At 46.5% G+C, this 23,969-nt stretch overlaps 2 protein-coding genes across 4 annotated transcripts in view; one reads left to right on the top strand and one right to left on the bottom strand.

Moving 5' to 3' along the window:
• Positions 1–6,596, bottom strand: part of ABHD16A (abhydrolase domain containing 16A, phospholipase) — a 28,239-nt gene extending 21,643 nt beyond the window's left edge. The window contains exons 1-2 of one of the 2 annotated variants that reach the window (XM_044419568.1): positions 6,427–6,596; positions 904–960 (exon numbers count right to left, since the gene is read on the bottom strand). In XM_044419568.1, coding sequence (XP_044275503.1) covers positions 904–960; positions 6,427–6,558 — 189 coding nt within the window. In that variant the 5' untranslated portion in view covers positions 6,559–6,596. Of the gene's footprint in view, positions 1–903; positions 961–6,426 lie in introns of those variants that run through there. The other variant, XM_044419569.1, reaches the window with a different exon arrangement.
• Positions 6,597–8,132: 1,536 nt separating this feature from the next.
• On the top strand, positions 8,133–19,863 carry LOC123017911 (lymphocyte antigen 6 complex locus protein G6f-like). Of its 2 annotated transcripts, XM_044419566.1 has the most exons (6): positions 8,133–8,258; positions 9,384–9,650; positions 12,270–12,611; positions 14,192–14,327; positions 16,357–16,394; positions 18,513–19,863. In XM_044419566.1, exons 1-6 carry the CDS (start codon positions 8,174–8,176, stop codon positions 18,563–18,565), a joined length of 921 nt encoding a protein of 306 aa, XP_044275501.1. In that variant the 5' UTR covers positions 8,133–8,173; the 3' UTR covers positions 18,566–19,863. The 2 variants fall into 2 exon arrangements, with proteins under 2 accessions (XP_044275501.1, XP_044275500.1); XM_044419565.1 differs by lacking the exon at positions 18,513–19,863 and having other exon boundaries at positions 16,357–18,500.
• Positions 19,864–23,969: the final 4,106 nt, after the last annotated feature.

Genomic DNA, 23,969 nt, shown 5'->3' with positions numbered 1-23,969 from the left:
AAGGATAAAGTGAAAGTGTAATGGTTAGAGCAAACTGGGAACAGAGGTTAGAAAGCGCAGCCAGATGACAGTATTCTGGACTTCACAACTGTACCATGAGGGAGTGTCTGTGTACAATTCCTTAGATGAAAACCCGGCGCACGTAGAGAACTAACACATCGGAGGAAGATTTACTGTATCCTCCCCACAGTGGGCCAGACTGCTATATGCTGGGAAAAGGTGCTTAAAAGATGGGGAGCATTAAAAAACACACCCAAAAGCATGCTACCTCCACATGTGAAATAGAGCCATCTAGAACAGTGGTCCCCAAACCTTTCTGGGCTGCTGCCCCCTTTCCTCTTGAGTTACAACTCTAGCTCCTCCACATCTCTTTCTCTGTAGCAGGTCTACTTCTCTACTGCAAATTTAAAACAACCTATCACCACCTCCATGGATCTTTCCACTGTCCCAGGAAGGCGGTACCACCCACTTTGGGAATCACTGCTCTAGAATATCGTCAGCTCCTTCTAACCATCCCTCTCTGTGAAACTTGTGCCAGGATTGCATTTGCAGCTGAACATGGTGGGCCAGGGATGGTGACGTGAACATTACAGCTTTAGGCTGTAGGTAGCAGAATTCTGTTTCTAAATATCCCCATGCTGTGTAAAAATTAAAATATCCCTGCTAATAGAAAACTAGCCCAGCAGGGGCGTGGGAAACTCTATAAAATTATTCTAATCTAATGTGCTAGCCAGATGCGCTTCCTTTTACATGCATCAAACTTTTCTCTGATTGCTTTTTAAGCATCCCCATCCGTGGCATAAGGGGTGCAACCCACTTCCCACTCTTCTCTGTACCACAAGCCCACACACTAGTCCAGGGAAAATGCCTGTAAGAGAGAGTGCATGGAAAGAGTATACTCACCAGAGCAAGAACACTATCGGCATGTTTTTCAAGGCTCCGTGGTTGGTAATATGATTCCTGTTGAGATGAAATGGGACATTTACTGAGTTTGATTTTTAAGTCTTGAAGAAGGGTGAAAAGAACAGCATTATGATGGCCTCAAGAAGAGAGAAAAGCTCCTTTTCAGACTGAGTGGTCTGCATGCCCAAAGCAACCCCGTGTTTGCATTTATTAGGCAGCAGAATTGCATCCTCCAAATACATAAATCTTTTTTGATGCTGTAACGGAAGTTAAACTGGCATAACACATCTCACGGCTTTTTCTAACTAGGTGTCCCCCAGATGTGCTGCAGTGCATGATGGCTGGGAATGAAGGGAGCTGGAGTTCAACACATCCAGAGGGTGCCTGGAACGCAAGAAAAGCCATGCAGGAGCAGACCGAGCGTCCACCTAGTCCAGCATTCTCTTCGCATAGTGGCCAACCAGCTGCCTGCGGGATCCCACCAACAGGAAATTACTGCAATAATTGTCTTGTCTTGCCCAAGTTCTGTAGCAGTTCTGTAGTTTGCCTATATACACAGTAACTGGTCTACATAGGCATGCTGCATCAGGACTAGTAGCTATTTTCCTCCATCAATTTGCCTAAACCCCTTTTAGAGCCATCAAGATTGGTGGCCATTGATACACTCCATGGAATGGAATTCCAAAGTTTAACTATGTTCCGTGTAAAAAAACACTTTGTTCTGAATCTCCCACCAATCCGTCTCATGGAATGGCCCTGGGGTTTCGTATTATGGAGGAGATGTAGCATTGGTATTTTCCACATGGACACCTCTGCCATGTCCCCCTTCCTCACTTTTTCCCCAATCTAAACAATCCCACCTCCTGCAACCTTTCCTCATAGGAGGGCTGCTACAACCCCTTTTCTGCACATTTTCCAACTCTACAAAATCCTTTTTTAGGTGTGGTGACCAGAAATGCACACAATATACTAAGTGTGGTTGCATGGTGTGGATTTATGACACAGAGGGTTTTCATTTTCCCTCCCTTTCCAAATAACGCCTAACATGGAGCTCAGCTTTTTCACTGCACTGGCATTGGCCCTGAGCTGCCCACCACAATGCCAAGATCCCTTTCTTGCTCAGTCACTGCTAGCTCAGATCCCATCTTCCCATACTTTCAGCTGGGATTTCCCCACCTCAAAGTGTGTAACTGACACTTGCTTACACTAAAATGCATTTGCCATTTTGATGCCCATTCTCCCAGTTTGGAGAGATCCTTTTGGAGTACCTCACAATCCCTTCTTCTGTTGATCACTCTAAATAATTTGGTATCACGAGCAGGCTTGGCTACTTCACCTAGCTAATTCTTAATTCCAGATCCACTATGAATGGGTTGAAAAGCATTGGTTCTAACACAGAATCCTGTGGGACCCCAGCGTTTACATGTAGGGACACTGGGACAAATTACCATTTATTTGCATTCTCTGCTTTCTATTCTTTAACCTGTTACTGGTCCATAAGAAGACTTCCTTTCTTGTTCCATGACTGGTAAGTTTGCTCAGGAATCTAAGAAGAGGGACTTTATTAAAAGCCTTTTTGAAGTCTAAGTCAACAATGTCCACTGGTTTGCCCCTGTCCATATTTTCACTGAAACTCTCAAAGAACTCTAAAAAGTTCATGAGACAGGACTTACGTTTGCAGAAGCAATGTTCATTCTTTTTCAGCAGGGCTTATCTCTCTCCATGCTTATTAATTCTATGTTTAATAATGTTTTCAACCAATTTACCTGGAACAGACATCACGATAGCCAGCCTGTTAATTTCCCAGATCTCCCTGGATCCCTGTTTAAAAACTACCGTTAAACTGACCATTCTCCAGTCCTTTGGTACAGCAGCTAATATGTCCCTAAGTTACACATTTTTGTAAGAAGGGCAGCCATTTCTTTAAGAAAGCTAAGATGGATACCATCTGTGCTCAGTGACTTATGTACTTTCAGTTTGCGAATTTCCTCTTTTGTCATCACTATCCACCTAGCTGAGGGCTGCCTCAGAGGTTTGAACCAAAGCCGTCATTTTGGTAGCTCACATCAGGTGAGCTCACATCAGGTCTTTCTGCATGAACTACAGCCTCATGACTTGTCCCTAGCTCTAAAATTAAAAGAAAAAAAGATGAGTGAAGAAAAGAGCTGACTTCAAAAGGAGGCACCACTCTGGAAGCCGTATTTCATACAAATTTAATAAATGAATAAATATTCATCTGATATGGAAAGACATGCCCTCAGTCATAGATGTACGCTGCTGAGCTGGGATGAGAGTAGGGAAACTTTAGGCCTGTGGGATCTCAACTTTTTCTTTTTTAACCTGAACCCCAAAGACCACCAAATGGAGCCAGATGCAAACTGGTGACTCAGGGTCAGGGGTCATTACTTATTAAATCCCAGGAGCCATGCAGCAGGTGGGCCTGCAGTCACAAATACAATCCTACATCTGAATTGGTAGAGATTAGGGATCCTAAGAGTCTAATGAAGACTAAAAATTAAAAAGATTGTTTAAAAGTTAAACAATCTTAAGTTGGGGACCTTAGCTGATCTAAGACTGTAATTGTTATGCTGGGCCAAAGAAAGGCCCACCTAGTCTAGCATTCAGTTCACACAGTGGCCAACCACCTGCTCACCAAAACCCAAGCAGAACAGGAGCAACACTTCCATGCTTCATCCTGCCCAAGTTCCCCCATAACTGCTGCATGTAAGCATACAGCCTCTGATAGCGGACAGAGCAAAGAGCCACCAGGACTGGTAGCCACTGGAGGATTCATTCCTCCATGAATTTGTCCATCTCCGTTAAAAGCCATCCAACTTGGTGGCCATCACTACATCTTGTGATTCTTATGAAGCTGTGCATCACTGGTTCATAGCTCTGTGCTTTCCACACTGACTGGCAGCAGCTCTGCAGCATCTTGGGCAGGATGCTATCCTAGCTCTACCTGAAGATGTCAGTGACTGAATGTGCAAAGCCTGCACTCTGCCAGTGCCTACAGCAAATCTGCAAGAGAGCCACTGATCAACTTTTGACACTGCTGGGTTGGGTTACTGTGCAACTGAAGAGTCTCTCCCGTTTCTATTTTGCATGATCCATAGTTGACCTCTGGTAAGCATTTGGCTCAAAATTAAAGCCCAGGGAAGGGGTGGTAACGTTCTGGTCCTTCAGATGTTTTGGCTGACGATCCCCACCATTCCTAAAGACACAGCAGCCCCTGGGGAATTTAGCCATCCTGGGTTTCCTGCAGACTTTTCTATAAAGTCATACCAAAATCTGAATTACTGGTGAGACAGTTACCCTAGGTGAGTAAGGGGATATTTTGGCCACAGAATGTTATGGTAATGGAGATGGAGACAATAGCGCTGCTGATAGAAGAGACAGAGCAACTGGATCCTCCCATTTTTCATGCCACAAGTTATGCGAGCCTGTACAAAACTGGAAGTTTTTCCTCATGATAGGTTTGCCTAGAAAAGTATTTGTAATGAATCTGCACAGTGATTCTCAAATGGTGTTCAAGGGAACCTTGCGTTTTCCTGGAAAGAAGCAGGAGTATCACAGCAAATGATCAGTAGCTGCAGAACACAGGCTGCCTTATACTAACAGTTTCCCTTACAATCCTCGGCTGAAGTGGAGGTTGGGAATATTGTAGGGTGTACAGTTAGATCATGAGACAACAGTGAACTGAGCTAAGAGGCCCTCTGCCAACATAGTGTGCGCTCCAGGATCCTCTGCAACACAGAGAGGATGGTATAAGCCTGAGGGATTTTCTGCGGTTAAAACAAGGTAGAAAGCATTCTTTCAAGTTTACAAGCTATTTAATTAGGTGTGCTCAGAACTGCATTATTTCTATGAATCAAGTCCAGAACTTGTATGTGCTGTTAGATCTGCTTCTGACTGTGAAGGGCCAGGAGATTCTGAAGCATGAGGTGCCTTCCAGTGGCTGGGGCTGGATCCCCTGCTACAGTCCCTGTCTGAACAGAGACCGTCTTGTCACAGTTATCTGTTCTCTATCCATGCAGGGTGATACAGTTCAGTCTGGATGGTTGTGATGTGAAATACATGGCACAGCTCCTGAAGCTTATTCAGAAGCTTTCACTGATTCAGAATTTGGCGGCCAGCCTATTAACTGGGACTTGCCTAACTGGATGTCATTCTCCAGGATTAAAAGATCTTCACTGGTTCTTAATTTGCTACTGGACACAATTCTAAGCGCCAGATTTTCTCATTAAGTGCCCTTAAACATCAGATCCTATATCAACTTTATTTATTTGGACAACTTGGGGGAAGGCTCCAGCTTGTGGTAAACAACATTCTTTCAATGCTGAAATTCCCAAGTCAACATATTCAGATGGGATTTCTAAAGACTCCGGCTGACATCATGGTGGACCATTACCAGTCTGTGCAGACACCCCTGTGCTAGATGAAGCTGTGGTCCAATTCAGTATCACATAGCTCCTCATATTCCCCAATACTTGATCTGTAAAATCTTCCTTCTTTGCCAGACTCCTAGTACATACCTTTTTAATTTAAGCAGGTGGTGACTGGGGATTGAGCTTTCTCAAGAGTTGACACCCCATATTTGGATCCCCATATCTCAGGCACCAACTTTATCAAGTTGCAGATGCCAAGTAAATCTATTGCTATAATCCCAAGCATTTGGTTGAGGACTGTCATTTTGCTGACTGCTTTTAATGTTGCTTTCATTCTCTGGTGGATTGCTCACTTTTAACATAGTTTTAATTGGTTCTTATAATCGCAAGCCACCTGGATGTTGATAAGCAGAAAAGAGGGGCACATATTAAATAACAATAACAACAAGAATAGTAAATTTAACAGATTCAGTAAAAGGCAGAATGCCAAAGGGGATAGCCTTCCCCATTAGAACTGCCAGACCAAAATCACCCCCATGTCCCAGGCCTGTTAATTTTTGTTTGCAATGTAACTGTTAAAGCAATGAGTCCTTTGAGGAAATTGTGGCACTCTTACTTTCGAGGAGGGTGTGGAGGAAAAGAGCAAGCCTTGCATAATAGAGGAAGCTATCAAAGAGATGTCAAAGGCCAGTTGCTGCTTCTAGTAGGTTTATTTATCTGCTCTCTCGTTCCTGCCTTCCCCCTATAGCATTGCTCCCTTCCCATTGCTTTGCCAACATCCACAAGGTCCAAATAATTCCCCCCTCATATCTCACAGTGGTCTGCCTCGTCCTAGGAAAATGGTCTAGGGCTAGGCCCTCAGTAATAGCATTCTCCATGGTGGGTGTGTCCTACGTTAGAGAAGGGAAAGGGGCTCGCTTCTTTGCAGTCTCCAGCTCTATTCCCTTCCCCCGCTCTCATCTTAACGGTATCACCTACCGATATCCATTAGCCACTGAATTCGGAACAAAGATGAATATCCAGGAAAGTAAAGGTGTCCCCTTATTTTAATGGTTTCGCCCCAGCTTCATACAGATATAGGGGGACACGATAAATACCAAGTCTCCAGGAGGGGAGTAGCAGGTGATGGACTCACCCAAGAAGGCTCCAGGGGGGCTTGGGAGGTGTCATCTCCTCCAGCCCTGATGCGACGGGTTCTCGCAGGACCTTGCTCCCGATAGACCCGGTACAATCGAGGGCCCAGTATGCAACTCAGCAGTTTCGCCATTTTAGGACGGAACCGGCGCCGGGCAGAAGCGCAGCAGCCGCGGGAAAGCGGCGGGAGGAGGGGAGCTACGGGTAGGCAGAGGGGACAAAAGCGTTTCAGTTTCTCATAACGCGATTCTAGCGGTCGGTATGAAACCGCACTTGATAGGACGATTTTATTCCGTTATAAGTATCACTATGTACAATGATATTTATTTTCAATCCTGGCAAGTATTTTCTTTTAGATTCGCTTCGATTCGCTTCGCTTAGATTAACATCATTTGTAGGTTTCCTCTTAAGACATTCAGTCACGTTTGCAGTGTTAAAGGTGCGGGACTGGGACTAGAAATGGGTAATTCGGGTTCTAGTCCCCGCTCAGGCGTGGACCTCACTGGGTGACTTTGGGCCAGTCATAGACTCTCAGCCTAACCTACTTCACAGGGTGGTTGTTGTGAGGATAAGATTGAGAAGAGGAGGAGAATTGTATAAGCTGCCTTGAGTTCCTTGGAAGAAAAAAAGGTTTGATATAAATATAATGAATAATATTTCTTGAACCCCTGCAGTTACCCAAAGTTTGGGTTTGTTTTGAAAAATACAGAAATTGGCCACTGCTAGTTCCCATTGATGAAACATCAACCAACAATCGTGGGCTTTTGGTCTAACAAAAAGAAATAGCCAGCAGATTTAGCAACTTAAGGGTGAAATTTTATGCTTGTTTATACAGAAAAATGTCCTAGGACTCCCAACATACCGTATGTGATATGGCTGGCTGCAGCATGCTGGGAGTTGCAGGGCTTTATACAGTCATAGAATTGTGTCTTTATTTTATTGTTTTGTACTATGCAGTATTAGCATGTGTGGTATTGTGTAGCAACTGCTAGGGGATGCTAGGAGCTGTAGTCAAATGCACTGGCAAGTTCCAGGAGGGGAAACCTGGAATACTGTATTTCAAAAATGGACAACACTATCTAACAAAAACCTCTGCTAAAATACCTATTAATGAACATATGTATGAACTGGAGCCTTTTTTAAAAAGCTAAAACCCCTCAAGAAAGAAGTTCAGCAGGGAAGGGAAAAACAAAGATGCAACCCACATTTCAACAGCTCTTCCTCCTGGGTGCTGGGTCAGAGGGAGTGGGGAACAACATGGATACAATCCAGTGTTTATTACCACAAATTGGCACCCTTCAGATGTGCCAGACTCTAACTCCTGTTATCCCCAAATTGTGCCTGGGTATGATGGGGCTTGTATGGCACATCTGGAGGATATCTGCCAGAGGAACACTGATTAATGTCTAACCTGCTATTTTCCAACAGTGTTGGACCACAACTCACATTGTTCCCAGGGACTTGTAGTCCAACACATCTGGGGAAGATGTGCTGTAGTTCTCCTTTTGCCTCTACTTCCCCTTCCCAACATTTCAGTTCAAGTTCCTTTTGATAAGTCAGCCCGTCCAGCACCCTCAGTGTGTGCCGGACACAGATAAGCCTTGATGTCTGTGTTCTTTGCCTTCCTTTGATGCATCAGCACTGTGGTGTCATAACAAAATAAAATTAATATAACCAAGGGGAAGAGAAGCAGCCATAAGGAACACATAAGGATAGTCCACTGGCCAGAGGAATCTCCCTCCAAAAAAATGGGTGGTGTTTCTCAAAGCTCCATAGCCATTGTTGGTGCTCTGACTGCCATCTTCCTGTCTTTGCGACTCAGCGGTGCTGAAAGTAAGAGCTAAGTTGCTTCCGTTTTTATTCATTTGTCTTGAGGGTTGGCAGAGGTATTGGTGAGAACCTGTAAATACGGATATATTAAAGGTGGAGCTGTGCTCCTGGTTCCATGGCCTTTGGGCAGGGCCGGCATCTACAGAGGGCCCGCACCACGGTGGAGGATCACGAACAAGAGCCCTCCGTTGCTGCTGCTGTCTCCTCCCTTGCAACTTACATGCTCACCGGTGGCGGTGGAGAGGAGCCCGTGCCTGCTTGCTCACTGACTTTCTGTCAACGAAGCAAGCAAGGGTAGCCCAGCCAGGATGAGGAGGAGGATACAGAACGAAAGGAGCCAGTGGCCGTGGCAGTGAGAAGGTAGACCTACTGAGGAAGGGATGCCCCCCGATCCTCCAAACCCTGGAGCCACTACTTCACTGGGGATTTGATTGGATAGAGGTAGAGGTGGACCTGGGAGGTACATTTGGTCTGGAGAAGAGATAAGAGATGTGTTCTCTGTCTGGGGGTTATTGCCATAGTCTGCTGGCTTTTTTGGATGTTTTGGGCAAGCACTTGCATCGACCTCAACTAGCATGACTAAATAGATGGTGATGGGAGTCATAGCCAAAGACATCTGGGGGACACCAAGTTGGGGAAGGCTGGGCTGGATTCGACTGGAAACGGATCCTGGCTCTGCGGGAGAGCACCTGCTTTGCCTGCAGCCTGAGTCTCTGCTTTCTCTGGACAGGGCTGGACAAGGCCCCTGCTGGAAACCCCTGGAGAGTGGCAACCAGGCAGTGTAGATTACATTGAGCTGCATGGACAGGTAGCTTGACTTAGCACAGGGCAGCTTCCTATTTATTCATTTCTTTATTTATTGCAGTTGATGCCTTGCTATTGCTGTTTCTTTAAAACAATCTATGGACTGATTTGTTTTTATGTTTTGAGATTGTGTTTTCCTATGGGCAGCTGCCTCCAGTGCCCCTTTCAGCAGAAAGGAGGGTGATACATTTCATAAAAGCAAATAATATTCTTAAGTTACTTAAGCCATAGCAGTGGCCAATAGCTGATCTGTCCCTGTTGGCCTCTTGTTAATATCCAGTTAATGGTTGATTTTTTGAGGCTTCTGCTTTCTCTCTCCCATAGCAGTGTATGCAAAGAAAGGCTCTTCACAGGAGCTTAAGTGTTTATGTCGATCATGCTCTGGGGAATCAGTGTCCTGGTTGTATGATCTGCAAGGCGTGACAACAACCCTCTTCAAACTGCAGAACGCCCACATAAAACGCTTCGCTGCCTGGGACCGCCTTCAGATGCTCACAAATTACTCCCTTCACTTGAGTAATGTGACAGACAAGGAGACTGGTAGATATTGGTGCAGCTGGAAAAGTTACTATGACCTTGTGGTCGTCACAGGTGAGTGAAGTAGCATTTGAACAGTGCTGAAAAGCAGGCTACAAACAAGGGACTCCTCTTGTCTGCACCAGTTACAGAAAATGCTCAGGGCAGGTGGGTATCCAAAGAGAGGGAGCACCAAGACCAAGGGACAGGGGTTCATTTTCACCACGTGCTGCTGTTCTTGGCCCTGCTGACTCTTGGAAGGTAGGGCTTAGTCTCCAGAAATTCTTTTCTCCTACATGACCCCATCCCTGGTTGGGGACCTCACCTCTGCCAGGTCTAGTGGGGGGGGGCAGTGGGAGAACTCACCCCCAACTCTCTAGTACAATCTCTGATTCATTTTTGCTTGAGACTCACCAGCCATGTCCTCTTAGACAAGTTGTCATACATATATGAGGATTCTGGCAACAGTTGTATTTTAACTGCTGACAACATTTCCTGTACTTTGTTAGTCACTTGGAGATAAACAATCCTTAATGTGCAGGCAGATTACTGCTTCACCACAGCAAGGTGTGTTTTTTAATGTGCGTTGTATGACTTGCTCTGAAATGCGGTGAACCAGCCCTTCTGCATTTCACTCCCTTCCTCTTCGTTCTGCTGAGTGGGATTCTGCATCTCTGACCCCACACCCTTCCTGGATGGAGCCGCTGGTTTTGCAGAGGGCCAGGCTGTTCGAAGCCTGGGTGGGAGGAGTCCGAATTGATATTCTTGTGTTGTTGGGCTGCATCCAATGTTATGTGACTTAAGTCACATGCATGTCAGTGGTTCTACCCTAAGTCTGATGGTTATAAGGAACCATTCGGTGAAGGAAGACGTCTTTGCTCTGAGCAGTGTGGGCATGGATAAACAGGGCCAACACAGGCTGCCACCTTCGGCAAGGGGCGGCATAGAAATGTTATAGGGCCAGGCTGTTCGAAGCCTGGGTGGGAGGAGTCCGAATTGATATTCTTGTGTTGTTGGGCTGCATCCAATGTTATGTGACTTAAGTCACATGCATGTCAGTGGTTCTACCCTAAGTCTGATGGTTATAAGGAACCATTCGGTGAAGGAAGACGTCTTTGCTCTGAGCAGTGTGGGCATGGATAAACAGGGCCAACACAGGCTGCCACCTTCGGCAAGGGGCGGCATAGAAATGTTATAATAATAATAATAATAATAATAATAATAATAATAATATCATCTACTTTAGCCTGGGCCAGGGGACTCTCTGATTGTCGGGGCTGGGCCCAGCGCCCCTGCAGAGGGGCCTAAAGAGGATGCGGCATTTGATTCTGCCTTCCACAAGGAAGGGAAAGAGGTAGCTGAGGGCTGGAGAGAGGTGGCAATGGTGCTGATAGTCCAAGAGGCCCCAGTGAAACCATGGCAGCATGGAACCAGAGGGAACAAGAGGAGGAGGAGGAGGGAGTGGGCATCAGCAATCCCAGGGTTAGAGATCAAACCAGAAGTGAGACGCACCGCTGAACAAGGCAGCCTGCTGAGTGAGTGGCTGCCAAGGGGACGCCTCAGGAAAAGGATCTGGCTTGAGGGTGGTGCTTTGTTAGTCTTCCTGGCCAGAACAGGAGGGCTCTGCAGTTCCCAACAGTTTGGTTTCAGCCCACTGTTCTGCCACATTAGCTTGAGGAGCTATTTCTATAGGATGCTAAAACAGCAACTGAAGGCAGAGCATGTGGGCATCCCATGCCGGACGGAAGGAACGCGGAGGAAAAAGTCTCCTTGGTACTCTTCCCACTTGGCCAAGACTTCAGTGGCCGCTTTCAGCTGTCTAAGTGCAGCGCTTCAGAAGGAGGCTGAAGCTTCATCAGGATGCTAAGATCGGCAGCAGAGGCCCTCCTCCGGGAACCCTCTTTGAAAGAGGTCAGGAGACAGAGCACTCAGAGGAAGGCTTTCTCTGCAGTGGTGCCCCGGCTATGGAATGCACTCCCTAGAGAGGTCCGCCTGGTGCCGTCATTACATGCTTTTCGGCACCAGGTCAAGACCTTTTTATTTGACCAATATTTTAACCAATTATTTTAAAGTAATTTTAATTGTATTAGATTAATTTATTTTAAATAGATTAGTTATATGCTCAGTTGTGGAATAGTTAATTTATTTTATTTAGGATTTGAAGTAATGTTGTAAGCCGTCCAGAGATGACTGTGATGGACAGCCTACAAATTTTCTAAATAAATACATACATACATACATACATACATACATACATACATACTTCGTATTGCAGGGGTGTCCCCTCCCCTTCTAAAGCCTCTCTCTGTGGTTGGTCTTACCATCTGCGAGAGGCAGCAGGCATGACTTTGTGAGGCAGGGAGAGCTTTCGAAGCTGGGAGACCCAGCAATGCCTAGGGCATGCTGGGAGCTGTAGGCCTTTTTCTGTCTAAACATGTGCAAGATTGCACCTTAATTTTCCCATAACGTGTAAGACAGGATTACTGATTCTTCTGCCAAGTATGTTAGCTGACAGCTTATTGACAAATGACTCATCTAGGCCAGCCCCCTGCCTCCACACCAGCCACTCCCAGAAGGGTTCACACAAAAAGCAAGGTCTCACGTCTCCCTCACCTGCATCCTAGGCCCTAAACTACATGCTAAATGCTTCTTGAATTCAACATGGTGCCTCAGTGGTCTTTCTCTTTCTTCCAGGCAAGAAGCAAATTTTGGAGAGCGCTCAACTGGATACTGTGTGTTACGTCCTGAGCTGCTCCGTCTCTGTTAAAGAAATAATCCACAGTGCTGTGAGTTGGTGGGAGGGCAAAAAGCAACTCCAGGAGGAGGATAAGAAGGAAAGATACAGCACCTTCAGTGGGCCCAGGACAACTCAGCTCCAGATTTGTCTGGCAAAGGAGGTGCCAGGGAAGAAGGCCAAGGAAAGGAACGTGAAGTGTTGCTTTGGTGAGAAGACGGAGAAGATGGAGATTGCTTTCAGTTTGTCTGGAAAGGACGGAGAAATCTGTACTGGTGACAGTTCAAAGCCCTTTCCTGAGGGTGAGGTGTTTTCTGAGTATTTGGACTATTTTTATATTAGTGTATTGAATCATTCTCCTCCCGTATTTCTGTGAGGAACCCAGGGCAGCTTAGAAAATTCCCCTTTTTTCTATTTTGTCCTGATGGCAACCCTGTGAGGTAGGTTAGGCTATTGTCAAGGTCTGGCTCAAAGGCACTCAGGGAGTTCATAGCCAAATGGGGTCTGGAACCAAGATCTCCCGGGTCCCAGTGCAACACTCTCATCACTTCCCCAGCATGGTTGCTTTCTAGTGGTTTTGCAAAAGCTTTCCTATCATGCCTGGCCAGTGCTTGCTAAGGATGTTAGGAACTGTAGTCCAAAGTATCTGGAGGGGACCATGCTAGGAAAGGAAGGCTGTATTTCCAAGTGCGGTCCTATCAATTGCATTGTTTATTTTTATTAGATTTATATCCTGCTTTTTCTTTTTTTAAAGAGCTTTTATCCTCCTGCTGTTCTCAATCTTATCGCTGCAACACAACAACCCTGTGAGGTAGGCTGGGCTGAGAGTCTGTGACTGGCCCAAAGTCACCCAGTTGGCTCCATGGCTGAGTGGGGACTAGAACCCAGATTGCCCGAGTCCCAGTCCTGTGCTCTTAACCACTGCACCACACTGGCTGTTAGTTGCTATTTGGAAGTCTCTAAATGGAAAACTGGAACTAAGGGAATGGAATGACTGAAATCCTGATCGGGGAACTCTCCATACTGCAACATTTTGTTGCAGATCCCAGTTGATTTTGCTTTGGCCAGTAATATAACTCATTCTCTGTCTACTGCTTGAGCCTATGGAGGCTACCTCTGCCCACCACCAAACCTACAGGAACCCTACCTTCCTCAAACCAAAAAGGGAAATGAATATTTGTCTGATTAATTGATTTTACAAAACTGTGTCCAATAGTCCCAAACAGGACTATCATCTGTGGGTGATATACATCCATCAACATCATACACAATTATACAATTATAAATAGTGATTAAAATATATTTTAAAAACCATTGAAACATAAACTAATACTAAAAAGAGTGCCACAGCATTGCAAATAAATCCTCAAAAGAATTGTTTAATTAATCAACTAAAATTTAAAATTAGTTCAATACTATTTAATTAGTTATTAAAAAACCTGGAAAATGAAGCTGCTTTTGCCTGGCGCCAAAATGACTGAGAATGATTATGGAACAACATAAATGTTGTGATGTGCAACTGTACCTTTAATGTCTGTGAGCCCAGCACACACCTCCTGTGCACACACGTGTCTGTGCGTGTCTCTGCTCTCGGCAGCCTCTCTGGAGCCACGGAGGTGGCAGAGCGATGTGGAGGCACCTTCTGGGGCAGCTCTAGGAGGGCTCCCCTGCCCCGTTCTCGGCATGGCTCCTCCACGCAAGCACACCATCCGTGCTGCAGGCGTGAACAGCAAACGTTTGCTATTCGCTCTCTGTCTTCACCCGCCGCAGGTTTCATCCTGGTATCCAAACACTGCAAATCTAGAAATAGGGACGGTGACGTGGGGAGAGGCCAGCGTGCCATGGCTTTATTCTCTGCTTGTGGCTTTCCTGTGATACGCAGGGGCGGCGCCAGGTTGCTCAACTCCACAGTGCCCAGACAGTGGCGGCCATGGCTGGGTCCTTCTGGTCGTCTGCGTCACGCTGCAGTTTCTGGTCATCCTGACGCTGGCTGCAGCGCTGCTGAGACGCAGGTGTCGGTAAGTGGTGATGAGGTGCAGGGGGTCAGGGAAGGGTTAGTACTAACCGGATGTATGAGCCTTGGAACGTAAGAGCACTGCTGAGCCAGAGCACGGCCCCGATCCAACGTTCCGTCCCCCAGAGGCCAATAGCAATGCCTGATCTGGGAAGCTAAGCAGGGTCAGGCCTGGTCCGAATCTGGATGGGTGACTTAAGTGTTGTGAACTGCCTGGAGAGCGTCAGCTACGGGCAGTTTAGAAATGTAATGTAACAACAACAACTAGCTTGTGAGTAGTGCACAAGCAGGGTGTGAGCACAGTGTCCACAAACTTCTGTGCATCTTTCCCTGCAGGCATGCTGCCTCTGAGAGTATTAGCTACTGTTTGCCTCATTCTCTAAAAAATTGTCCAGCCTCTGTTTAAAGGCACCCAAGATGTGGCCATTGCTGCATCTCATAGTAGCAAATTCCGTAGTTAACTCCACGTTGGTGAAACAGTACATCCTTTTGTCTGTCCCAAATCTTCCACCAATTAGCTCATGGGTTGACTCTTTTGAGGTCTAATATTATAGGAAGTCTCCAGGTTATGAATGAGTTTTGTTCCTGAGAAAATGGAAGTTAGTCTTTCAGTCAGATTTTAGGCTGAAGACAGAAGTAACCCATTTAGAATGCGAGGAATGGGTTGGAAGGCAAGGACTGTGGCTTGGTGGTAAAACATGCTTTGTATGCACGGGACCCTGGCTTCAGTCCCCAGCCCCTCCAGCATGGGCCTGAGAAATGTGAGCGAGAAAGCGCAGAGTACCATGTCAGTCAGTCAGTCACTGCTGACAAAACCGGCAGGATGGATCAAGCGTCTCATGTGTCTTCAGTACAAAGGCACTGCTCTGCCCCATAGCAAACTCTGAGTACCCGGTTCCCAGATTGGCCAGCCTGAACTAGGAAATGCCGCCCAGGAGCGTTCCTATTGGCTGGCCTCCACAGAGTGTTATCTGAAGCTGACATGGAGGCGGAAAGAAGGAGGCCTTGCATGCCCTGGTTAATAAACAAACCGACCCTGGCCAGATGGCCGAGGCGTAGAGAGAGGAACGAAACTGCTGGTGATCCACCCAAATTGCACAAAATGTAGGGAATGGATTGAAAAATAGAAATCCCTGCACTGTAATGCCTTCCTATAAATTTCTGGTGTGAGTGAACTTAAAACAGCATCTAGAGTTTAAACTGCTACATCTCCAAAATAGAAATTATAGAGCTGAAGAAGTACGGAAAAGGATGAAGTGGTGAAAGGGCCAGAGCTGAAAAGCTCTATGTTCTGGGCTTTTTAGGAGAAAAGACAAGTAATGGGGTGGGTGACACAACAGACATATATAAAATTATTCATAGTGTGGAGAAAGTGGGTAGGGAGACATTTTTCTCCATCTTTCATCATGCTACCCTCTGGAGTCAACCCATCAAGCGGAATGGTGGGCGGTTCTGGACAGATGAAAGAGGTGCAGAGTTGACCTGTGGAATTCATGACCCCCAGATGCGTGACGGACATCTGATTACATTAAAAGGAGGTCAGACACATCTGTGGAGGATGAGAGAGCCATCTTACGTCCCCAGACAGCTTCTGGACGTTTTGGATTCCCAGATCCGAGCTTGGAGACAGCAGTCTGAACTTGGAGCAAGGAGCCAAAGCTTCCCTTCTGAGCTGATGCAGGGAATCACAGTTTTGTGCCCAGTTTGCCTTGCAGTTGGATCCAAAAAATTGAGAACCTCTACAGCTTCTGTGGGATTCTGGCTCTCATGGGGAACCAATTAGCCAATGGACCAGTACAACCAGCAGGTGGCAGCAGGAACCACTTTCTGGCTATCACATTTGTGCATGGAAACACAAATAATCTAGTTACATAATTTATTACATTCTGAACCCTAAATCTACCCTCCAAGGAGCTTGGGGCAGCACATGTGTGTTGCCCCACTGGCAAGTGGAGGGCCCCAGATGTAGGATTTGCATTTCTGATGTGCTTTGGACTGATCTTGTTTATTATTACTTATCTCTCTCCTTGCAGACGGAGACATAAAGATCATCTTAGGGAGCTTAGCAAAGGTAGGCATGCAGGTGTTTATCAGCTCATGTGCCAGCATTCAGGTTTCCCTAGGATCTGAGAGGCGGGGTGTGCTCTGATTGGTTAGAGCAGGTGAGGCCTGGGCAGAGGTACCATCAGGGAAGGACTTTGGGGCAAGTGTCCAGGGACCCCCTCAGCAGAATGAGCAGCAGGGTCCCCCAAAGGCAGCAAGGCTGTCTTACGCATTGCCGTTTCAAGAGGGACTTGGTGGGAAAGTCACTAACTACAGGGCTCCAGAGGAGACAACTGTCCCAATGTACCTGGGTCTCTGAGAGGAAGGTAGCATAGAGGTGCACCTGGGACAACGAAGCCTGGATCCCTTAAGAGAGTAGTCAAGCAAGTTACAGCAGGTGGAGGAAACAGTTTGGGGGCTCTTGCTTGTTTCATGCAACAGGATGGGATGGAATGTATTGAAGGATGGGGGAGGGGTGCCCAAATTCCAGGATTCTCTTGGTCAAAGGATTTCATGGGAAAAAGAGCTGCTACATGCAAATGGGGGATTTAATGGGAAACCTGTTCCTGGACTATAACAGGTCTGACCTCCCATGATGCAGGCCTCACATTCTGCCATGGCTCCCCACAGGGAAAATATTCCCAGCATGTATAAATTTAACATCATGGAGAAAATCAAACTAGAATCACACTGCTCCATGATAAAGTGTTCTTATACATTCAGGGAGCTTTTAATGCAATGCAACACTGGGGATTAAATCTGTGACTGTCTTGTTTTGACGGGCACCCAGGGTATTTTGGACAGGGTCATATGCACATATCTGTGTAAAATACACCCCTTGGCTAGCCCTGTCAAAAATCCCAATGTAAAAGAAAGCTCTGTGCTTGTGTAAAGAGATGGCTCATACTTTTCCATCTCTCTCTTGAGTTTCTGGACAGGGTGGGAAAGGTGCAGGGCACCGAGAAGAATCAGGTCCAGTAAAACAAAATTAGAGGATGACACTGCAAGCAGGGTGGCCAGTTTGCCTTTGGATGACTTTCAGGGGAGTGTCTCCCCCCCACACTGCCTTTCTGGTCCAGTGTCCATGGTTGCTGCCTGCCATGCTTTGACAATGCCCAGGCAAGGCTTTCCATTGTGGATCATGGCAAGTATGTGCTTCTGCAAGGGTCTGACAAAGTACCACAACAAATGAAGAATTTTTTGCACATGTTTAAGAGTGCAAAAAAAGAATTATGGTAAGCCAGTGGCAGCTGCTCTAAAGAGGCCACTTGGGCACCTTGGAAGGGTTGTCAGTGGCCGTCAGCTTGGAGATTACAAGGAGTTTCTCTCTGAACAAAAGAAGGGAGGCCCTGTGGCAAGATGCAGAGGGACTTGTGGACAGCAAGTCCTGCTGTGGAGTTCCTGGAGCAGCTACAGGAGGTCAGAGGGGAAAGAAGGTGGGAACAACCCACAGAGGGTCTGAGTGGGTTGTTTCACGGCTCATTTGCAATCCGGGTTGTTATGCATACTCACTCATGTGCTGCTAGTCTGCCTTTGCTGCCAGAAAAGGCTTTTTTTAGTGAAAAGAAACAAGGCTGAAAGAATGGCACGGAAAATATGAGTGGGTTATATGTGGAAGATGTTGGCAAATGGACTCCTTGTAAAATTCTGTGAGGATGTAGGGTGATTACATGATAAAAATCTTATCTGTTGACAGCTGCAGAGTTTGGGGAATTAACAGAGGTGCCCTGCCCAGTGAGGACAATAATACATTTAGCAAAATGAATAAGCGCTCTTGGAATCATTAATCAACACAGGAAACTGCCTGAATCAGACCTTTGGTCCATCTAGGCCCAGTATTGACAACGTAACTGGCAAACAGGAAAGACAATTTGCAGCTCTGCCTGGAGATGCTGTGGATGGATCCCAGGCTTTTCTGCATGCAATAAACATGTGCTGTCTGCGAGCTACTATCCTTCCTGGTCACAGGATCCCAATAATTTGATTTAATCTTTAAATTTAAGATTATTTTGCCCCCCTCTTTTAGGAATAGAACCCTTTGCATGCAGGATTTGTGTTAGCATGGTATAAAACACCGACTCTGTGAACCCAAAGTGGACAAAAGTGAGAAACAGGTTTGCTCATACTGCTGTGTTTGCTGTTACAGAGACTTCCAAGTCAGAATACGTTCCTCAAGTATATGAGAATGTCAGAACCTGATCAGAGATGCTGCTGGGACAAGGGAAACTCCCAAATTCCCACTGAGTCAGTGGATCCTGGGCTGGAGCCAACAACCTTCAAATGTTTTCAAATGTTAATGTTTTCCAGGCCTTCATTATGAGTTTTTCTAGGGGGGAGTTCCTGTTGAAACCTTGCTTAAAGCTCTGCAGTATGGCCTAAAATGACCAAACCTTGCAAAGAAAATAATCTTTTTGCTAGGACTTAACATGTCTGCCTTATTTTCCTCTCTAAATAATTAGCAATGTGCTACCATGAAAAATATTGCAGGTGGCTACCCTTTCACCATGAGTTGTGTTGAACCTAGAGCCAACTGACCTCTCAGAAAAGCTTGCCCTGTAACTTTAATCACAACCTGATTTGTAGAAACCGGTAGAGGAAGCTGTTTGGGGAACAGAGGTGAGCATGGCCACTAAAAGCACTGGAGCTGGGAGCCAGTAAGAGGCTGGCAACCCTGTTGGCAGCTGTGTAGAAGAGGACATTTCAAAGGGCAGCTTGTCATGGCAGAACATGGGGGCGGGCGGCTGAACAACTGGCCCTGACAACAACCCCCTCCCCTGTGCAGTGACCAGGGGCATGGGAGCCAGATTTAAACTGGTTTGACTGTCATTCCTCTGTGTACTGATATCTGAAATTGTAAGAAACCTTTGGGCATCTCTAGAGGACAGATTAAGATCTCCAGATATTTTCTCTCCCTTCCCAGGAAATCTGGGAATTGTAGTTCTGAGAGGGAGGGCAAAGGGTTGTGAGCAGAGAATTTTTTAAAACCTTACCAAACTGTGCCAAGGAACCTTGAAAAGAAGCAACAATAGTTAAGCTGGTAAGAAGCATATTTCAGTTTGTAGCATAGATAAGTGCCAGGTACTGAAAGTTCACCACCCTTGAATTTAATCTACCACAAACCACTAATTTCTTTAACAAGCAAGTAGCCTGTTATTATTGCTCTCTATTTACGGGGTGAGTGGTGCCTCCTATGTCAAAGGGTCTCTTCCTTCATTGCAGCTTATCTTTAAGGCAAACTCAGTTCCCAGAATAGGCTCACCACCTAGGAGAGCTGAAAAGAAAAGCTGCAGTGAATGAGGAGCCCCACTGACAAAGGGGACACCAGCATCTTCTGTCGATTTTTGATTTCTTTCATCCCCTGTCCTGTTTATTTCTATTTTACTGTTTCTTCCGGGGGTTGTATGGCAGGGGTGGGCTGGCTTCAGACATGCATTTTAATAGAACCCAAAGATCTACCAACTAGAACCTGGTACAGAATAAATGCACTTAAAATAAAACAGTTCTGAGTCCTGGCATTAGTTTTGAGTAACAGAACTGAATGGAATTCACAAACAGATCTACTAATGGTCACCACCCTAAACTTCATTGCAGCAGTAAAGTTTGGGAAGAGGGATGGGAGTCATTTCATAGTCATCGTTAAACATCTAGAAAGCCAGACACCTTGACCATCTAGGGAAAAAGCACCCCTAATTCTACCCACAACTTCTCTCATGTATTAACTCCTTCCGCTTTTTACTCACACTTCTATTTCTCTGCTCTTCCTTTGCTGTCTTCCTTGTGTTGATTCTGCAGATGGTAACACTTTGGGGCAGGAACTCACCCTCTTATCATGAAGTGTTGCTTATGTGGAAGATGCAGCATTTCACACACCGATGGTTATCAAGTTCATTTTCTGGTTCCAGCCCTCGCTTCTCTCTCCTTCCCATTTATAAGCACTAACATATGAAGAGCCCTGCTGGATCAGACCAGGCGCATGTCAAGTCCGGCATTTTCCTCACACAGTACCTAACCAACAGCCCACAAGATCCTTCCAGCAGGATGAATATAGCAGCACTCTCTTGCCAAAGTCCCTCCTCCCCTGGAGTATCCCAGCATACTGCCTCTGATGCTGGTGGTTGCACAGCTCTGTGTCTTGTGAAAGCGATTCCCACAGTTTCACTCTGTGCTGTATGAAGTCATGCACTTGGGGCATAGGAATGGATGTCATAAGTACAGGTTAGGGGACAAGTGGCTGGAGAGCAGCACTTGTGAAAGGGACCTCGGGGTGCTGGTGGACTGCAGGCTGAACATGAGCCAGCAGTGTGATGCGGTGGTCAAGAGGGCAAATGCCACTCTCGGTTGCATAGCCAGTGTGGCTTCTAGATCGAGAGAGAGATTACTGCCACTCTATATGACTCTGGTAGGGCCCCAAGGTTGGTGGCTGGTTTGCAGGGAAAGCCGCATGAGGCGAGGCTGAGGGAATTGGGTCTTTTCAGCCTGAAGAAGAGGAGACTCAGAGGGGATCTGTTGGTGACATACAGGTACGTGAGGGGATGCCACACGGAGGTGGGTAGAGACCTGTTCTCTCCGGCAGAGGAAGGCAGGACGTGCTCCAACGGAGCAAAGCTCAGGGAACTAAGGTTTTTGGATGCCAGGAAGTACTTCCTGACAGTTAGGGCCCCGAGGGTATGGAATGGGCTACCACGGGAGGTGATTGAAGCCCCATTGGTGAGGGTGTTCAAAGATAGGCTGGACAGTAGGCATGTCATGAGTGGAGCCAGCTAGAGCCAGGCATCAGACTAGATGGCCCAGGAGGCCCCTTCTGACTTGCTCTGTTTCTATCTTTCTCCATGTTTCTACTTCCTTTTATCTGTTGTGAATCTCCCACTAATCAGTTTTATGGGATGACCCAGGGTTCAACTGTCATGGGAGAGGAAGCAAAATGTCTCTGTCTCCACTTTCTCCACATCTTGCATGATCTTAAAGACTTCTGTCAAGTCTCCCCTGGCTTGTTTTTTTGTCCAAGCCAACCTTGCCTCATTGAGCAGTTCATAGAATCATAGAAGAGGAGAGTTGGAAGGGTGGTCAGCCCTTGATAGTGTTAGTTGCTCACTTCTGCACCTTTTCTAGCTCTTCAGTATCTTTTCTTTAGGTATGGTGAACAAAACTGTGCACTGTATACTAATTGCAGTTGCACCATAGATTTCTATAAGAACTGTATGACATTTTCACTTCCTTGCCTAATTATGCCTAACATGCAGTTTGCCCTTTTCACAGCAGCCGTACACTGAAGTAGCATTTTCTTTGAGTGAACCCTAAAGTCCCTTTCTTGATCAGTCACGACTAGCTTGGATCCCATCAACTTATACTTGAAGTTGGGACTTTTTGCCCCATTGTGCATTATTTTACATTTGCTTCCAGTGAACTGCTCCTTTTGGAGCACCTCACAATCCCTTCTGGCTGTTAGCCTTTTAAATACTTAGGTATCATCAGCAAACTTTACTGCTTACTCCTAATTCCAGATCTTTCACGATTAAAGTTGGAAAGCATTGGCCCTAATACAGAACCCTGTTAGACTCCACTGTTTACATCCTGCCTTTGGGATAAATTACTATTTATTCCTACTTGTTGCTTTCCCTTACTTAACTGATCTGTAAAAGGAACTCCCGTCTTATTCCATGGCTGCCAAGCTTGCTCAGGAGACCTTAGGGAGGACTTCGTCAAGAACTTTCTGGAAGTCCAAGTAAACAGTGTCTACTGGTTTGCCCTGTCCATGTGTTTATTCACACTCAATTCTAAAAGGTCACCAACAGGACTTACTTTGTGGGTGCCATTTTGATTCTTTTTCAGCAGAGCTTGTCCTGGTATATGGTTACCAGTTCTATGCTCAATAGCTGGAACAGACAGTAAGCTCACTAGTGTGTGATTTCCTGGATCCCCACAAATTCCTTTTTTAAAAATTGGTGTTACATTGGCCATTGCCACCAAAAATATGTAATATTACATATTTTTGTAAGGCAGTCAGCAGTTTCATGCTCAAGTTCTTTAAGAACTCTAGGATGGATCTCATTCAAAGCTGGTGGTTTGTTACTTTTTGATTTGTCAATGGGGTGGAGAGCTTCCTCTTCTCCACTGACACCTTCCTCTAGGACAGTGACAGCGAACCTTTTAGAGACCAAGTGCCCAAACTGCAACCCAAAACCCACTTATTTATCGCAAAGTGCCAACACTACAATAAAACCTGAAAACTGAGGTTTTAGTTTAGAAAAAACACCTCACAGCCAGTCCAAGCAAATATATATATATATCCTTGGCAGCACACTGACCGGCCATGTGAAAGTTCGAACAAGTCACGGCTAATGAGTTGTGGTGTGTGATGTCATCGCCTGGCACCGCTACTCCTTTCTGAGCATGTGCATGGCCCCTGTGTGCGCTGTTATCCAATGCTCAGCTGCTGGGGCAATCCTGGGGCGACTTGGCTCACGTGCCGACAGAGAGGGCTCTGCGTGCCTGCTGTGGCACGTGTGCCATAGGTTTGCCACCACTGCTCTAGGATAAAAATCCTAAAAGGCATGGGAACAGGCCAGCTGAATGGCCATTTCCCCCCATTTGAATCCAGCAGAGCCTTAATATCTGACTCGGAGGCCCACTCCAATGGTTTCTGACCAGATGAAGAGATGCAGGTGATCCCTGGAAGAGGGCCTTTTGGGTAGTGAGTCCCAGCTGTAAACCCCTTTCCCAGACACCAGGTGTGGGGTCTCTCTGTGTGTATGGGGGCCCTGTGCCAGCATTGTGCTGGCCCCACCCGCTTGCTGTGCAGCCCCTAGCAGGTTGGCTTGGGCCAGTTTGGGCCCCATGCTGAAAAGGCTTAGTGATAAAGAAAGCGACACTGCTTCCGTAAGTGTTCAGTGAGCAGCCAGCTCTGTCCCCTGCCAGGTGAACCCAGAATCCTCTACTGCAAGGCAGGAGGTGCTTCCAGCACCTCCTCAGTTTGAACTTGGTGTGTGCTCACTTGCGGAGTCAGAAACAGCACCTTGCACAGGGAGTGCAGGCAGGCCCTCTGACTCAGCAAATTCTCTGTGCACAGAGTAAAATGATATCCCATCAGCCTGCACAGTATGGCAGAAGCCATTGGAGCCATTTTGCAAAATAAGACGTTCTTTGGCAGGAGGCTTGGGGTAGAAGCCCACCCCACTCAACTCAAGTGCTCGGGGCAATGGTGAAGTAGGAGCCGGGATTGGCGACTGTTCTCGGAAGCAACATGGCTGGAGAAGGGTGTCATCTCCCCGGTCGGATATCAAGATGTCCCATAATTCCCCCTAATGACAGAAAGACTCCTGGATCAAACAGTGGTGGTTCATCCGCAGGAGTGCCGATGTTCTCCTGGACTCCTGTGGCTTCAGCTAAGTTCTCCTCTATGAATGGAAGGAGCTAGGACTACGCAAGGGTGATATGGGCATGACATGTATACCGCCCAAGAGCCAAGGCTCGCCGCCACCTGCTAACCATTCTGGAGCACGGGAAATGGTTAAGCCCACAGAGCTATGCTGGTGGATGGAGGTTCAAGGGGAAGGCTGCAGTTCAAGACAGTGGAACGTGAGAGTAATGAAAGAGATGCTCATAC

Source organism: Varanus komodoensis, unplaced genomic scaffold (assembly GCF_004798865.1).
Source record: "Varanus komodoensis strain SLA01 unplaced genomic scaffold, ASM479886v1 scaffold105, whole genome shotgun sequence".
Classification (NCBI taxonomy): Eukaryota; Metazoa; Chordata; class Lepidosauria; order Squamata; family Varanidae; genus Varanus; species Varanus komodoensis.
This window is presented reverse-complemented; position numbering and strand designations above follow the sequence as displayed.

Bases quoted from the DNA above. Each gene is read 5' to 3' on its own strand.
- LOC123017911 (XM_044419565.1), top strand. From the start codon at position 8,174: ATGGGTGGTGTTTCTCAAAGCTCCATAGCCATTGTTGGTGCTCTGACT. The intron at 8,259-9,383 runs GTAAGAGCTAAG...TCTCTCCCATAG, and splicing joins GCGACTCAGCGGTGCTGAAA to CAGTGTATGCAAAGAAAGGC. The intron at 12,612-14,191 runs GTGAGGTGTTTT...TGTGATACGCAG, and splicing joins TTCAAAGCCCTTTCCTGAGG to GGGCGGCGCCAGGTTGCTCA.